Source organism: Colias philodice, chromosome 8 (genome assembly GCF_061535455.1).
Source record: "Colias philodice isolate Cphi_HAF_F1 chromosome 8, ilColPhil1 Martin Lab GWU primary, whole genome shotgun sequence".
Taxonomy (NCBI): Eukaryota; Metazoa; Arthropoda; class Insecta; order Lepidoptera; family Pieridae; genus Colias; species Colias philodice.
The window spans coordinates 10,162,049-10,180,202 of record NC_143093.1 but is presented as its reverse complement, the minus strand read 5'-3'; the positions used below and the strand labels follow the sequence as shown (position 1 = coordinate 10,180,202).

Here is an 18,154-nt window from a genome sequence, read left to right as displayed (position 1 = left end):
CCGATTTGAAAAATTCTTTCGGTGTTAGATAACCCATTTATCGAGGAAGGCTATAGGCTATATATCATCACGCTAAGAACAACAGGAGCGTAGCAATGCGGGTGAAACCGCGGGGCATAGCTAGTAATAAATACAATATAACGGTCACCCCTATATAATATGTTCAATTTATTTTTATTGCGGGTATCACGAAGATCGATAGGGCAACCCAAATAAATGTGCCCTCAAATTGGATAGCCCGCGGTTTCACTTGAGACAGAGAGAGTGGGCTAAATCAGAGTTAATGTACACATTTTTCTCGGGAAATAAACGTGTTAATAAAAGAATATATAGTTTCTTCCGTCCGTCACGTACTTAAGCTTGAGGATGTCACGCAGCGGTCATTTCCGAGATATATATCCTCTACTTCAAAATATTATGTAGGTATCAGTATTCATAGAAAGAATAGAATATTATGGCCTTCTTGGAGACTTTATCGAACTATAACATTATATATGATAGGATCTAAAAATAAATTAATAAACATACCTCTCACATATTTTATGATCTTTGTATTCTTAATGCATTTCCATTCAGAAAAACACATTTTTATACTATAAAAACCCAAACATGCTTCGAGTAAAGCATTACTATTTACTACGCTTATATGCTTCCGAAACAGTCATGAATATGATGTTTCCTCAAAAGGTATTAGAGATGTAATAAGAACTCTGCCCCTGTACCATGATATTTTAGCCGTATCCAGTGTGGGAAAAGGACAGCGCTATATAGGTCATCCAGCGCCATCACTTTCCCACACTGGAAATAATACTGCTATAAAACTGGTAACTGGACTCTGTAAAAAAGACGACTGTCGGTGTCATTATAACGTTGATCTTTTGCAAGGGTGTGGACATGACCTAATTTTTTCAGAAGCATACTCGACGCCCACTTACAAAATCTTCTAAAATTATTAATTTCCACAAATTATTTCAGGGAGTTTTAATTATTTGTTATTGTTTATTCCGTGTTTATTATTACAAAATAATTGGAGCGTATTGAGGTAGAAATAATATCCGAGTTTGTAAACGTAATTAAAATAGTCTTATTCATATTCAATATAGACGATCTTTCTCTAAATTAATTCCATAATCTACTTACGCGGATGTTATCTCCAACTAGCTGTGCCCCATGGTTTTACCCGCATTTCTCCACTCCTAAGTGACTTACCGCGATGTTATATAGCCTATAGCTTTCCCCGATAAATGGACTAACTAATAATAATTTTCAAAATGACTCATAGGTCCAGCCCCCCTAGACAAGTGGCTTTCTATTAGTGTAAAGTTTAATAGAATAGATTATGAATGTATGAGATTGATGTAATCAATCGTCGTCTTCGTCGTAATCAAACGTCAATCTCATACATTCATAATCTATTCTATTGAACTTTACGCTAATAGAAAGCCACTTGTCTAGGGGGGCTGAGATCTCTTCTTCAGCTTTATAATATATAGATACCTATAGATATGAACTTAATTCTTTAATTACATGCTACAAATAGTTTTAACCAAACAAACCCTTCACCTTTATAATAAGTATAAATATAAAAAAACTAGATTTCCGCCCGCGGCTTCGCCCGCGTTTTCAAAGGAAAATCCGCATAGTTCCCGTTCCCGTGGGATTTCCGGGATAAAACCTATCCTATGTGTTAATCCAAGTTACCCTCTATATGTGTGCTAAATTTCATTGTAATCGGTTCAGTCGTTTTTACGTGAAAGAGTAACAAACATCCATACAAACTTTCGCCTTTATAATATTATTAAGATAAGATTAAGATATAAAAAAAATCTTTATTTGAATTCATACATTAACATGTTACAATAGATTGGGGTTCAGGCCCCCTTACTAGGTATAACCTGTATTAAGGGGACCTGTTCCTTCCCTAGGATGAATTAAAAAAGAGAGAAACAACTTAAGAATATGAACTCAATTCTTCAATTGCAAGCTACAAATAAGATTTCAGAAAAATCACATTTACTTACATCTTCAGCTCGTTAAAAAAGGCTGATTCGTTAAGAATCGCATCACGACCTATATTTTACCAAATCGCTTCAGTTACGTGAAGAAATTTCTAGAAGCCATTTATTACCAGAGGTGAGTTTACAAAGAGCTCTTATCGACTGATTTTAAAGGCCACGTCAGCCTTTCGCTGCTCCCGAATGGGGTTAAAATGCTCTAAATTGAATGGAAACGTCTGTCTGTATTGGGAATAGTGAATATTATTTTATATACTTTTGTCGCTTTGTTAGGAAGGTGTTGAATACGTCCTATATTCCGTTTATGTGCTATATCACTATCACTACATAGTATAAAACAAAGTCGCTTTCTCTGTCCCTATGTCCCTATGTATGCTTAAATCTTTAAAACTACGCAACGGATTTTGATGCGGTTTTTTTTAATAGATAGAGTGATTCAAGAGGAAGGTTTTAGTATAATATAATTTATTATGTTTTAGACAAAGCGGGCGAAGCCGCGGGCGGAAAGCTAGTATAATATATAAAAAAATATAAATACAGTGGAACATAGATCGGAAACGTTTTTCGAAGTTGGTTATACCAGATATATCTTCAATTTGATTGTGTAGAAACAAATACTACTGAATTTGGAAATAAAAACTCATTGGAATTACGTAATCAAAAAGGAGGTAGACCACAATAAAAATTGTAGGTATTATTGTGTGTATCTTATGGTATCACTAAAAACACGTTTTATGGAAAAAACACATACAATAGAATTATTGTATGTAGTGTTGTAATTTGTAATAGTCACATCCATAACCAAATTCTATTACTTCCGAAACATAGTAGAGCCAAATAAAAACTCGTGTCAACGCCTAAATACATAATAATTAATATATCATCAAGCAAAATAATATAAGCTTGAAATAAACGACCCCTAAAATCCCAAGTAAAAAATGAAATACCAATTAAGAACATCATTCAAATCCCTTACTTTTGTAATTTACATGTCCCCAAGTAATACCTAGATTATATCGCATTCATTTCATTCATAAAACATCATTAAATTTTATCATTCAGTATAAAAAATGTTAAAGCAGCCTCCTTTTCATTCCACTGAATAAAAGGGGAAATTAGGTCCATTCCTTTGGAAATCTGAAGAGAGTAATAAAGACGAAAACTTCAATAGTAACTGAGCCAGTTCCGTGAGACTTTTACTAGACTAGATTGTCCTTGATTCGAAAGGTAATGTATAATATTTAACGTTTAACATTTTGTCAAGGATAAAAGTTCGTTTTGATGTCTATTTGATCAGTACGTATTTAAGGTAAATTTTACAGAAGTTTTTGTGGGGAAACGGAAACTTACGGTTACAAGAATTATAAAACCCGACTGCTAATTTATGTAGGCTATGTCACAACCATAATTCGGATGATTAGGTACAACGACACATCCAAAATCCGCCCAGCGGTTTTGGCTGTAGGGCCTGCCAAAAAATACCTATACATACATACAGTTGAAAACATAACCTTCTTTCGTAGTCGGGTTAAAATGTATATCTCACTAGATTGTGAGTGTAGTATATTTGTAGTATGTATAAGAAATTTTTCTCGTCGAAATAAAAATCACCTTCGAATTGGGAAGTTGCAAAATTATAACTCGTTTCAGAGAGATTGCACCTTCTTTCTACAGTTTGATTTGGTGTGGAGAGCAATCATACATTTTCCCATATTAATTCTCCTATATTTTTAGGAATACCTATTTCCTATTGGTACAGACTATAGAGCATTGAAATTAAACCAAGGAGATGTTATTACGATATCAACATTTATAAGAAACTAGATTTCCGCCCGCGGCTTCGCCCGCGTTTGCAAAGGAAAACCCGCATAGTTCCCGTTCCCGTCGGATTTCCGGGATAAAAACTATCCTATGTGTTAATCCAAGTTACCCTCTATATGTGTGCTAAATTTCATTGTAATCGGGTCAGTAGTTTTTACGTGAAAGAGTAACAAACATCCATACATCCATACATCCATACATCCTTACAAACTTTCGCCTTTATAATATATATTAGAAATATAAGAATTAGATTTAAGACAAAAAAAAGAATCAAGTTTTTTTAAAGGAATAAATTAACAATTATGAGCCGGAAATAATGTAACTACTACCAATATTTCAAACGGAACTTTTAACCAATAATAGGGATACTAGGGGTCTATAAAAAAAATGTGTGCGTGTACTAGAGTACACACGTAAGAAGTGAAACTTCTTTATGTCCTTATTTTTCAAAAAATAATTTACTATATACAATATTAAAGAAATACGTTAGTCACACGCTCGTCGCTACCTACTTAAATATTTACACCGGCCGCTGCTGCAACTCGCTCGCTTCGCTCGCTCGGCTCGTGCGGTAGTTCAAAAGTTAACCTAAGATGCTCGTCGCTTCGCTCCTCGCTACCTATTTGAATATTTACGCCGGCCACTGCCGTTTTCAGCTTATAAAGGAGTTCGACTTAGGCGGATTTTGATTGGACAGAGAGTTTGAGGTTTATTCTTATAAATTTTGAATTCATAAAATTATAATTGAACACCTGACACCAATCAAGCAAACACGTGTTTACGTGAGTCATAGATTTATTATCGTATACTCCTAAAATGTTTTCTAAGAAACAATTGTGTACTTACATTGTCGGCACGTTCTTAAAGTCGGTAACTTATTTTTGTTCGAACAATAGAGGTAATAAATTTCTAATGATCAAGTTGTAAAGGTTGTAAAATAAAAAATATTCTATATTAAAACGTATATAATATAATATGTGCGTCATTAATTTCTGACTGTTTCGAAATTTGGTGCAAAATAAAATAGTGTGTAAATAAAATTTGTAAAAAATCAATAAAATAAAACAATTGAGTAAAGATCTATAGGCATATTATGTATGTATTTATACAAGAAATGTATATATATTTATACAGGGATCTTCTCAACGTGTTATCTATGAAATTATACTTTTACTCAATTGTTTAATTTTATTTACACACTGTTTTATTTTGCACCAAATCTCGAAACAGTCCGAAATTAATGACGCACATAGTACATAATATATACATATTAAGACAGAGATGAAAAATAAATAACATGATCACGCCCACGTGTTGGTGTTTTAAAAAATTCAATCAAAAACTGAGAATAACTGTAAATATTTTAGAATTAGAAAAATAAATATGTACCACAATAACATTCAAGTATTAGAAAAAATTTATACATAATTCCACCCACGTGCTAGTGTATCTATACATATTATAATAAAATTGAAAAAATTGAAAAATACAATCAAAAAGTGAGGTTAATTTTAAATAACTTAGTAAAATAAATACCATAATTACACCTAAGTAAAATGTCACGAGTACGGCGTAACGCAAAAATGTCACGCGCGCGCCGTAACGCAAAAAATGTCTCACAAAATTTTTGTCCACCCCCGATAAAGAAGTTTCACTTCAATAATCAAAATTTGAACACTCAAATCTAATTACATTCAGTTCCCACACACACAGCCACATTCTGAAATGCTTTTGTCACTCATTTTTATGCGCGTGAAAAAATATGTGGAAATTTTTAATTCAATTCACAGTAATTGAACAATGTACGCCGGTGTAAAAGCCTCACCTTTACATTATAATTTACACATGGCCGGCAACGTGGAAAATGTTGGATAAATGCACACTTGCTTTTTATAATAAAAATATTACATAGATTTTTCCTCAATTATCTTTATACGATTTCTAAATTCTAGCCATCCAAGCAAAATCCGATGGTTGGATAGAAGTAAATTTATTGATTGCGAATTTTGAGCGCGCGGTTTCACACGCTTTGTAGAAAACGAATTACATACAAAATCTTCATCAAGACCTATCACTACCTATTAAAGAACCGCTTCATAATCCGTTACGTATAGTTTTAAAGATTGAAGCATACATAGGACACACAGACATAGCAGCTATGTTTTATTACTATGTACTAAACATAGCTGCTATGTCTAACTAACCAAGTCACTTCTTAAAAAAATCACAGTTTTACATTTATATAACTTAAGGACTTATCATCTCAAGATACGATAATAATATCGGGCGTTTAAAATAATAAATAACTAAAACTTTTAAGACTAGGACTAGTCGAATCTTTTGATTATAGTCGCCCAAATTCTCTTCACATAAGTTGCACGTTTAATTCAGAGCTCGAATAAGTGATTGAATAGCCAGGAAGGAAAGGTCGATTCGAACCCAATGAGTAATGACCCTCTAAAACGAAAAGCTTCAACACACAAAAGTATGTATAGTTGTCTATACATTTAGAAGTAATCATTTTTCACTACATAGTATAAAACAAAATCGCTTTCTCTGTCCCTTATCCCTTTGTATGCTTAAATCTTTAAAACCACGCAATGGATTTTGATGCGATTTTTTAAATAGATAGAGTGATTCAAGAGGAATGTTTTAGTATATAATTTATTAGGTTTTAGACAAAGCGGGTGAAGCCGCAGGTGAGCTAGTAGATGATAAAATGTGAAGTAATTCTACTCTTTGTTCAATACAAATCAATTCACTATTAATGAAATTAAAAATGCTTTTCATCATTATAGAAATATACACCTATACAAAATTACATTGAACTCTTTGTTAATTGCAATTATTCTCGAGGGCACCATAATTGCACCATCCCAATACTTTTCAAACATAATTAACGCTTATTTTGATAATTTGCAAACGCTATTTATTCAAACTGTAATACAAAAAGTTTTTAGCTACAAATTAATTCAGATAAATGCTCGAAGAGATAATTTGTTTTCATTATATAAATAGAATAATCCAGAAAGGGAAGCGGAAAAATTATTTAATTATGCCCGATCGTTGGGTAAATACAAACCTTTTAGGTAATTTCTTCTGTGTTATTACTTATGAAATGATTTAAATGTATATTTTAAAGTACTCGGAAAGATTAATTTGATTTAGCCTTATTTTTAACTATTGAACATTTCTGTGGAGTGAGGTAACATTAAGAAGTAATTGAAATGTGAACTGTCTTTTAGAGTGACTTTATATTCTATGGAATTTCTTAAACTCAAACATTTATTTATTCAATTAGACTTCTTCTAGAAGCACTTTTGAATCGTCACTACATATTTTTAACATTTACCACCGATTCGGAAACCACAGAAGAACCGGCAACAACTTCTTAAGTGACAATTAAACCTGTTTGAGGTAAATCTTAAGTCATCATTAAAGGTCTGAGGCAGGTGTACTTGTTATATAAATAAGGAGTAAAATATTTTTTCGTGATGATCTTTATGTGGAGGTTTATTACAAAAACATAATACATTTATAAACTACTAGCTGCGCTCAGTGGTTTCACTCGCGTGGCTCCCCTCCTGTTGGTATTAGCGTAATGTTAATATATAGCCTTCCTCGATGAAGGGGCTATCTAACACTGAAAGAATTTTTCAAATCGGATCACAAAAAAAAATAACACAGCCCTTTTTATTATATCGCAGTTTTAATAACTGCCAATACATTGCAGAATCAACAAAATACCAAGGACTCAAAAATGTTACAATCATAAAAGGAGTAGTTTAAGAAAAACTAAAACGATTAAGGTCATTTCAACACAGAGCTTATTAGTAGTGATCAACATAAAACCTCCTTCAGAGCCATTAAAAATCCTCACTTCTTACACATTAGCATTAACAGGGGGAACTATAAAGCACGAACATTGCAGTCCTAATAAATATTCTCGTTAATTAAAATGCTAATTAAAGTATGCGGCGATCGTACCAAGTATGCTTATGTGCGGATGTAAAAATACCGGAATTTACCCAACTGCAAAAAGTAGGGTTATGAATTTTAAATGCGTTTTTATAAGGGCTTACTTATATGAAACTAGCGGTTTACGGGGACACGGTCCGTTAATTCTACGTTTCGTTGTTCTCAAATAAAGTTTATTTCATTTCTTAGTTTTAATCTAAGGCATGGTTTTCCTGTGTGATAATTTTTCGATTTATTTCTCCAAATCTGCGTTCAGCTATTTCGCATTATGAACTTAAAACTGAATGACTTGCTGAATTTTATTTTAATTCGTTATTAAAGACTTATTTGATTTTATCAAATTTATAGCCATTTTCACAACTCCTGGGTATATTCCGTTTAACTTTTTCGTCTAAAGATAAGATGAAAGTGACAAATAATTTATGAAAATATAAATCAAAATGTAACACGACGCCATAACAGGCTATCTTGATGGTTTTATCAGAAAGTTGTGAAATTTACCTTAAACCATTCGCGTAGGTAACTAAATTCATCGAATAAATCCGAAATGGGAGATTTTAAATGTAAAAACCTACAATCAGCCCATACATCTGTTTTTTTTTTCAACAAACAAGTCGTTTCAAACCCTTATACTACAAATAGTTTACATTACTGTGGTAAAAGACTAAATCTTGTGGAGGGTAGTTGAAATCTCAACTAGCACGTACGATACGACTTGAAAAACAACAGCTAACTTTTATCTTATATATCGAGTTTAAATTGAAGTAGAAACCTTCTCTCAATAGATGAATTTAAAGCTTTAGAAGTTCCAAATAAAATGTTGTCTTTCTGGAGTTTCTAACGAAATAGCGTAAAGTATATAAGTTGATTATGAAGCACCTAATCCTCCGTGGTGTGGGTTTACAAAATAAGTAAAATGTAAGCTTTAGGTTGATTTTAAGGATGATATTAGCGCCTACTTCAATCTGATTAAACTCGATATCTGGAACGAACTTGAAATTCAATATCATTATCATGTTTGGCACTTTTTGTATTAACGAATTTTTATTAAATTCTCAATTAGTTTGGTAGGTAATGGAATTTTATCAAAGCTATGTCGTCGTAAATGAAAATGTACATTTTATAATACGTTATAAATATTTGATTAGTTTTCCATATTGTAATGATAATAACTATTTTTAAATTACAAAATTTTTGCGATACGATAATATAATGACAAACGATTTAATTTCCTATGAAGTTTCCATGTGGTGTTAAATCACTAACTACATATATCAATATAATCAAAGCAAACTAAAAAGTATTCTTTTTCGAAGTAATGATTGATTAAATGCTCCGAAATTGACCTACAAAGGAAACCCATCAGCTGATTCAAGCTAACCAGCTACGAATCTATTTACTGACTAACAAGCTAGCTTAACCTGGCCTTTCGACTCGACCTCACCTCTATTTGAAAGCAAACAGTTCGGATTATTATAAATCTTCAGGAGCATCCTGAATTTGGACTAAATGCAAATGTAACCAGTTAGAGATAGGTAAATGGTGTTCAGGAGATAACTTCAAACGTGCACGACCAGATTCAGAAAGACGAATGTACTCTGACTCTAATAGCAAATGTATTAGAAGAGAATTTATTAGCTAACTAGCTGTGCCCCGCGGTTTTATCCGCATTGCTCCGCTCCTATTAGTCTTAGCGAAATGATACATATATAGCTTTCCTCGATAAATGGGCTATCTAACACCAAAATAATTTTTCAAATCGGTCCAGTAGTTACCGAGATTAGCGCGTTCAAACAAACAAACAAACTCTTCAGCTTTATAATATTAGTATAGATAACTACAAGAGATGAGATAAACATCTTACTAATATTATTAACGTAATAATGGACGTTTGTTAAAACATAAAAACAGGTGATGGATTTGTCAGAAATTTGGCACAAAGATAGATTATAGTCCTTATGGTCCGCCCCGGCTTCGCCCGTGGTACCTACATGTTTAAACTATCCTATCTCTCAAGTTGGATCGAACTGCACATGGTGTGCGAATTTTATTATAATCGGTTAAGTGGTTTAGGAGTCCACTGAGGACAAAAATTGTGACACCAGATATATTAAGATTGATTAGTACAATAATTTTTTCCAGTTACCAAGCGAGTGTAATACATTGTAATATACAAATTATTATTATACCTAAATACCTATTTATCTGAAAACATCAGCACACTAGTTACGTCGTTCATAAATTTTCCATGCTATAGCATTTATTTTAAAGAATTTCCAGATAATTTAAAGTTTTGTTTTCCAACAAATATATTTTTACAGCTCGTAAAGAAAAGATCGCTTCGTCGGCAATGACCTGTAATCACACTTAATCCGGTAAATCGACCACCATTTGTCCTTTTTTATAACACGCTATATTTGCTTCCTTCTTACTTCTCGATAATAGCAGTTTTCTTATTAAATTTCGTTATACAATGATATTATGTTTTTAATGAAGGCTTTGTTAAACGATTCATTATAACTGGGTTCTTCATATTATTGTAATTTTAAATCTCCTTCTTACCCTTATTGGCATCGTAAAGCCTAATTAAAATTAGATAACACTGATTAACTTTTGAGGCTAAATTCGTTTCGTATGTGACATTTTAAAGCCTCTACATCTCAGTATAGAAAAATACTAATATACTTAGTTACTAGCGGATCCATTTCATCTGTACAGCTGACTATCTCCTACCTCTAATACTCTTTAAAATGGTGGTCCCGTTAATACTGAAGAAGTACAAGTTCTCTGAATAAAGCGTTTAAATTGCTTTCGTTGCTCAATCCACCTTTTTTTATTGGAAATTAGATTTTAAAGGACTCTACTTATGTGAAGGTATTTCATACATATTATAGGTAGATGGTAGAAGCTATAAATTGTATAGAAGATTATATTTGGCGAAAATGGTAAGAAATCCAAATAGTTTGCATTAATGTTCTCCCTTCTTAACTACGAGATTATTCTAAATCACCTGTGGTCTATAAAATCAGACATTATTACATATATTTTTAATAGATGTTTGATTTTTCAGCCGACTTCAGCAAAGGAAGATGTTCTCCATCGACAGTATTTTTTTTGTGTTTGATACCTCGTAACTTTCGACTGGGTGATCCGATTTTGATGGTTTTATTTTTATTTGAAAATTAGTAACTTCCAGTTGGATCTATTTAAATTTTGTTCAAAGCTGGTGACTTCTTGTTGCATCCATTTAAATTGTGTCCAGTTCTTCTATCTGATGGCGATTGAGCTTAATTTAAATTAATGTTTTGTATAACATCGTGCACCTAATTTGTATTTCATTATTACCAAAAATGTCCTCTTACCTCAACAGATAATATTGTCTTCTAGTATCAATATGATAAATGGATTAGTAGCCATTGTCATCAGCTCTTATTTAAATAAAAAAATTAGATATTAATGTTCTCAATATGCAGGTATATATATAAATAAAAATGTTTTCTGCCCACGATAATAAAATTGCAACTTTTTATTATATTCGTAATTCGTATAGGTACCTAATTATTATTATATTCGTCGCAAAGTTTATCTTTAATTTAATCTTTTACATATATTTCAATTAACTTTTATGTGTGTGCTATATAATTGAGTAAGATAAATCACACAATAATACCTCGTAGAAAAATTAAAATCCATTTCAAATTAAAAAATAACATTGTATATTAATAAGTCATCTTCCGCGCTCTCTGTACCTATTTTAATACAATTTCTTAAAGATACTTTTCTTTTATAACAAAACTAAACGCGGCATCTCAAGACATTTTTAAAATAAGCACGACTGCCTCCAACTTCAACATTCGCACAATTTTTACTTTTCTTTCATTTAATTTTCCCCAAAGAACTCACCAACGAAAAGTCCAAAAACCAGTAGCACGGTCATGTTGTACACACACAAGATCACATTATACACACACAAAGCTGGCACTCATATGAAAAGTTTCGTACGCTCGCACTAGAGGCACACAACCGTCGCGCAAGGAGGTCGGATGCCGACTGCGGGCGCCCCTCCCGTGGCGTTATCGCGATCGCATAATTAGATAAAATATGTCACTGTTTTTTTTTTTAATGCGTTTTATATGCGGATAGATTAGGCTATGGATTCGGTTGTTTTTTTACAGGGGGGCTTCAAATCATAGCCGATATAGATAGTTTGTGGTGCGTGATGGTATTCTAATTTCAGATTTTGGAATTTTTTGTTTTTAATAAAGCTTTTATAAGCTTCATCTGTATGGTTAAATGTTTGTGGGTAATCGATTCCTTAACATTCGATTTCTACTGATTTTAATCGTGCAGATTTAATTCAAACTCTACATACAAAATTTCATGAGTAAAAGCGTCTCTCTGTTTTATTTTTTGTTTAGTTATATTTAGTTATGTATACAGAAACATGCTACTTTCTAGTTCTATAAGATGCAATAAATTCAAAAAACAGCTATAAAATTATTTAATGATAATACATATAAGTATTAAGTAACTAACATTAAAATTCAGCAAAAAAGTCAGCATAGTTTTCTCTAATGTACAAAAAAAAGCTTCAAATCTTCCAAATCGTTTTTGTAGATGTCTAGAAATAATTGACGTTATCGAACCTTAAACAATTAATCTTAAGTTCATTGAATAAATACTTTCATCTGAGATTGTCTATTTTTCTCATCTTGCTTTCAAATGAATTACTGCAAAATGTAATTACTTACTTATATTACTGAGAACCTAGCTTTTTATTTAGCTTGAACACAAACAGAATATAAAATATATTTTATTTCATAATAAATAATTAACACTACAATAAACTACCGAATTGATTTATTTATGTAATTTTCCGGGAAACTCACACTTTTTGGATTGAATATTATAATTATTATATTTTATTCATGTGTGTATCAATCAATTACAAAAGTATTAAGTAATATTCAGACATATTTTAACCGATTTTATTGTAGGAAAATGTATTTTTTATTCATTGATATATTTTTATTGTTTACATAAACTTTATGGAAAAATAATACCTTCTAGGCTGGCATAAAGAACAATATTTTTTAAAGTGAAACTTTTATTACATCGTCTCAAACTTTTTGGTCTGTGTAGCGCATGTCGCGTGTATCGCGGCTGCCGAGTAGGTATACCTACTCGGCACGCGACATGCGCTACACAAAGCAGTGTTCGGAACCGTTCGAACAGTTTCACTTTTACCGTGGTTTCATAAAACCACACACCTTTTTTTTTGTTTTTTTGAAATGCTTATGCAACAATCTTCAGCATCAAGGTCTATCTATTTTGATTAGATCCAATTGTGATAAAATAGGGCTTAGATCAAATCAAGAAATAAAATAATCTTATATTAGAAGATGGCCGACGATCTATATTCAAGCATAATAATTATTAATTAATGAATTATGCTTGAATTTTAACTTTGAACTTTATAATGATAAAAGTGTTTTTTACTTATTTTTGTTTTGTATCTATAATTATATCTACTTATCTATTTTTATGTCAATTTTCGAATCAATAAAAAAATACTGTTCATTAATTTATACCAGCTTAACGTCTTCTCTGTATACTAACTATCTACTACAGAAATATCTAAAGATAGCAATCATTATTGACATCAATAATTATTACGTTTAAAATCGTATGTGTCAATTTAACCAATGAAAGGAGGTCTATTTGTACCAGCCCTAATAATTTCAGTACTGTTACTGGCAGCATCGTTCAGTATTTAAAAAAATAAATCATGCCGTTCTAAATTCCCGCCGTGCATGCGGTTCCATATTTCAAATTTCGCGCGCTCCGACCTCTACTATCTATGGCCATTCATTATGGCGCTAGTTCGATGGCGCAATTAAAGTTTACAAATGTTCACGTGCACTCTTGCTTATTCTATGTTTGTATTATTTGATTGAAATTTGTGATTTATGTTATTGTTATTCTATTGAGTGGTTGAAGGGTTGATTTATGGAGTGATATTTGGAGTGTTGTTCAGTAATTCATTAGAGCTATTACGCACTGTCGACCAGTCGCTGTGGACCTGGACGACTGACGACTAAGTGCGCAAGCCCCTATTTAAACTATAGTAAGTCACAGTCGCCGGCGACTGAGTCGCCAGCGACTGGTCGACAGTGCGTAATAGCTCTTAACTTCGTACCTAACATAATATTTAAGGTATTTAATATTTAGTTTTATACCATTCAAATGTTTTATAAATGAGATTTTTACAAAGATTAGAAAAAAATCGACAACGAGGCGGGATTCTAATCCGCGCGTCATGGCAAGGCGAATAATTAAGACACGGGTTTGAATCCCGCCTCTTGCTCATTTTTTATTTTCTTTAAAATACTATCACATATTTATGATATTTTTTAGTTCAATCAATTAAATACCTAATGAAATATTTTGTTTCACGCCTTTCATGCCTTATAATTTAATATAATATAGCTAATAGGTACGAAATAAGAAAATTGTATTTAACCTTTTCCACGTTACTTCATTTAGGTACTTCATTAAAATTATTTCAGCGTAGCTAAAACTAAAATGATTTTATTAAAGTAATATAGGTAGTAGCTACGTGCATCAACCGTAACCGAATTTGTTAAAGCCACAACTACAGTTGTTTTATGTTCTTATCTTTAAAATTATTAATACGCTTTAAATAACATTTTCCCTACATTACCATCTTTCGTCTTTTATTTATTTTTTGCACTACAATTTTGATAATATCTGATTAACTGATATAGAGCAATCTTAATATATATAAATTTCGTGTCACACTGTTTATCCTCAATTGACTCCTAAACCACTAAACCGATTATAATAAAATTCGCACACCATGTGCAGTTCGATCCAACTTGAGAGATAGGATAGTTTAAACATGTAGGTACCACGGGCGAAGCCGGGGCGGACCGCTAGTAGAAATATATAATGAACGTTGCCTACGCCATTCGTAGCTTGATGCTACGAGAAGGTTAATCTTATAAAGAGTAATATTTTTGGATCGAAATTGTAATTGTAGCATTTACTAATTTAATGGTTATTGCTTGGTATTTTATTTTCAAACACCTGTAAAATATTCGAAAAAATAGCTTATATGACACTATATTCTAAGAATAGTAGGGAATATAAATTCTATTCAACTCTCTAATTAAAACTGAAAACATTCAAAGCGAAGTCCATATACCAGGAACTTACATATTTTAGTCATGTTAACCACCCTTTACCAAGAACTGTCGAATTCAATGAAATTCCCGCTTAAGGGTGCTTTCCACCAGAGATGTGCTATGTTAGGTTGCTGCGACATAGCTCAACGCATTAGCATGCTGAAGTGGCAGTGGGCCGGTCATATGTGCCGCAGAATTTACCACTAGGGCACACATGTCCTAGAGTGGAGACCACGGCTCGGCAAACGTAACGTAGGACGCCCTGCTACAAGGGGGAGTGACGACATCCGCAGGGTTGCTGGTCAATACTGGCCTATGTCCAGCAGTGGACAAACATGGTATGATAATGATGATGATGATGATTTTATTTATTTATCAAAAAGGTGCTCACTATAGCTGACAATTTGTACACAATACACAATTTTACATTTATGAAAACAGATGTTTTGGTAAAATGCCAAACAAATTGTATACACACAACATAGTTAAGAAATTTTTTTATTAAAAATTACATTAAAATACGATCGGTGGATATCAAACCTATCCATAGCCACGTACCATAGCATATCTGATGGAAAAGCACCTTAATGTATAGTATGGCATATGCAAGCCCGCATGGCATGGTCAAATTGAGACAGTCATTGTGTAATCAAGGCAATTGTTACTGCAAGTATTGTCCACTCAAAGGGTTAGCTTTAATCCAATATGTATTGTTTCACTTCAGTTTAGTGGAAGGACATAATATATGAGGAGATGTTCGTTTTATTGTTTCGATTTAACGTGCATCTTCAATTTAATTGGTTTCTGATTCTGGTGGTTCAATTGTTTTTAATTATTTTTAGTTCTGCATAAATTTAAGCTAAAATTTGTATTGTAAGGAATACTGAAAATGAATGTTAAAATAAACATTAAAAACTTTTTATGTATCGAATACAAGCATTTGTTTATTTGTAAAACATTATTGCATGCTGAAACGAATGAATTCAATATAATTAGAGCTTTTTATATCAAATTTCTTGGTTCATTTGTTAGGGAGCTACGACGCTACACATACACATACATAAAGATACCCAAAGTTTAACTATTCTATGTTAGATTTGTATACCTAGGTATTAAGCGTCGAGTTAGCTAAATAATTTAACACATAATATATCATCATCACGGCATCATGTGTAGCCTAATCTTCGTAATTAGTAGTATAAGTAGTAGTATTTCTATACTACTACTTATCAGCTATTAGGAGCTACTTATCTGCTAATTAATAGGAGCCTACATACTACTACTTATCCCTCTAGATATGTAGTAGTAGGTAGGCTCCTATTTGTGTCCAAGAAAAAAGCTTTAAAATTGAAATGCATTATTCAATAATAGGCGACTTCTCAATACATAAAACCATATATCAAAATCAAATAAATCTATATATATAAAACTCAAAGGTGACTGGTATAGTGATCTATCAACGCACAGCCCAAACCACTGGACGGATCGGGCAGAAATTTGGCATGCAGGTAGATGTTAGGACTGAGGCGTCCCCTAAGAAAGGATTTTGATCAATTCTACCCCCAAGGGGATAAAATAGGGGATGGAAATTTGTATCATGTTTATTTATCTTTTCCACGCAGGCGAAGCTGCGGGCAACAGCTAGTATAGTTATAAACCCCCTATTAACCCCATCAATCTACAACGCCCTCCAAAAACGATTTAACCAAATAAGAAAATATATACCATCATTTATCATACATATTTCATGCTAACAATATCGAACAAAACATTCTGTCGGTTTCATAAATATATAATTCGGTTTATGTGACATTTAAGTGGGTTTTTATGATAATTTCAAGCTCTGTAAGATAATTTCTCATTCATGGTCCAAATCAAGATTTAGCGGGGCGTCGTAAATCATAGAATTATTTCTTTTCTGCGTTATATTTGATAGTATGTAAATGATGCTGTGATATGAGAGGATTGTCTTAGTTTGCCGAAATTAGTGTTATTTATTATGCTTGGGGGATTAATGTTGTGAAAACAAGCTAAAAATTACTTATTTCTAGTTTTTATTCACTTTTCCATCGAATTTTCCAGATCTAAAATTTTTTTTTTATAAGGTAGTGCTCACATTGATATATTATGTTTATTTTACAAACAAAGATTTATTGCATTTAGCCAAAGTGAGCTTTCTGTTGTTTATTTAAGAAGGTCATAAATAATTATGTTTATGAGATGTCGTGAATTGTGATTAATGTTTCTCTCAATAATACAAAGGACAATAGCAATTTAAGCTAGCTCTATCTACTGAGACAATGCTTACGATAGACATACATACATAATTAAAATCTGTACATATACGTGATATAGGTACATAATGTTTATGTATAGTGTCTTAGGTATGCAAAAAAATATATAATTTGATTAATATAAAAATAGAAGAAAAGCAAGTTATTAAATGCACGATATAGAACCCTAAAACGGCTGAAGAGATATTAATGATTTTTTCGGTTTGTAGAATTTGTCATTGATTGGATTACGATAATTACTATAAAATTTTAGAGCTTATAAAATAAAGCTATCTCGGTGCAATCGAGGCGAGCTTCTGTTACAAATCTATACTAATACCTATTATAAAGCTGAAGAGTTTGTTTGTTTGTTTGAACGCGCTAACGTCAGGAACTACTGACTACTACTATTACCATACTACTAATTGAAAAATTATTTCGGTGTTAGAAAGCCCATTTATCATCACGCTAAGACTAACAGCACCGGAGCACTGCTGGTAAAACCGCAGGGCACAGCTAGTAATGAAATAAACGCTAAGAACCACAGATCACAGAAACTAAAGGGAGATATGGTTAGGGGGTGGGGCCGGTGTCGCAGCAATATGTACAAAAAGAGAACAAACTGTAGCGGTGTTGTATACGTACGTCACTTACAATCTAGTGTGCGAACGAATAGTCGCTCTCATATTTTTGTGTGATGACACGCACACAACGCGAAGTATTGTTTTTATTTTGTTTACTACAGTTGTGTGCGTAAATTTTTTATGAGACACGGTTTCGTACTCAGCGCAAGCGATTGGCATCTCTCTAGATCTTTATGCTAAGAACTCACTCCTTTTTCACCATTCTATAGATTTAT

General features: G+C 32.4%; 1 protein-coding gene across 1 annotated transcript in view; it reads right to left on the bottom strand.

Annotated features, from left to right (window-relative positions):
- LOC149486780 (uncharacterized) overlaps positions 1–11,857 on the bottom strand; it is a 44,278-nt gene extending 32,421 nt beyond the window's left edge. Inside the window, exon 1 of the mRNA XM_089698516.1 lies at positions 11,718–11,857. Coding sequence (XP_089554642.1) covers positions 11,718–11,751 — 34 coding nt within the window. The 5' untranslated portion in view covers positions 11,752–11,857. The remainder of the gene's footprint in view (positions 1–11,717) is intronic.
- Positions 11,858–18,154: the final 6,297 nt, after the last annotated feature.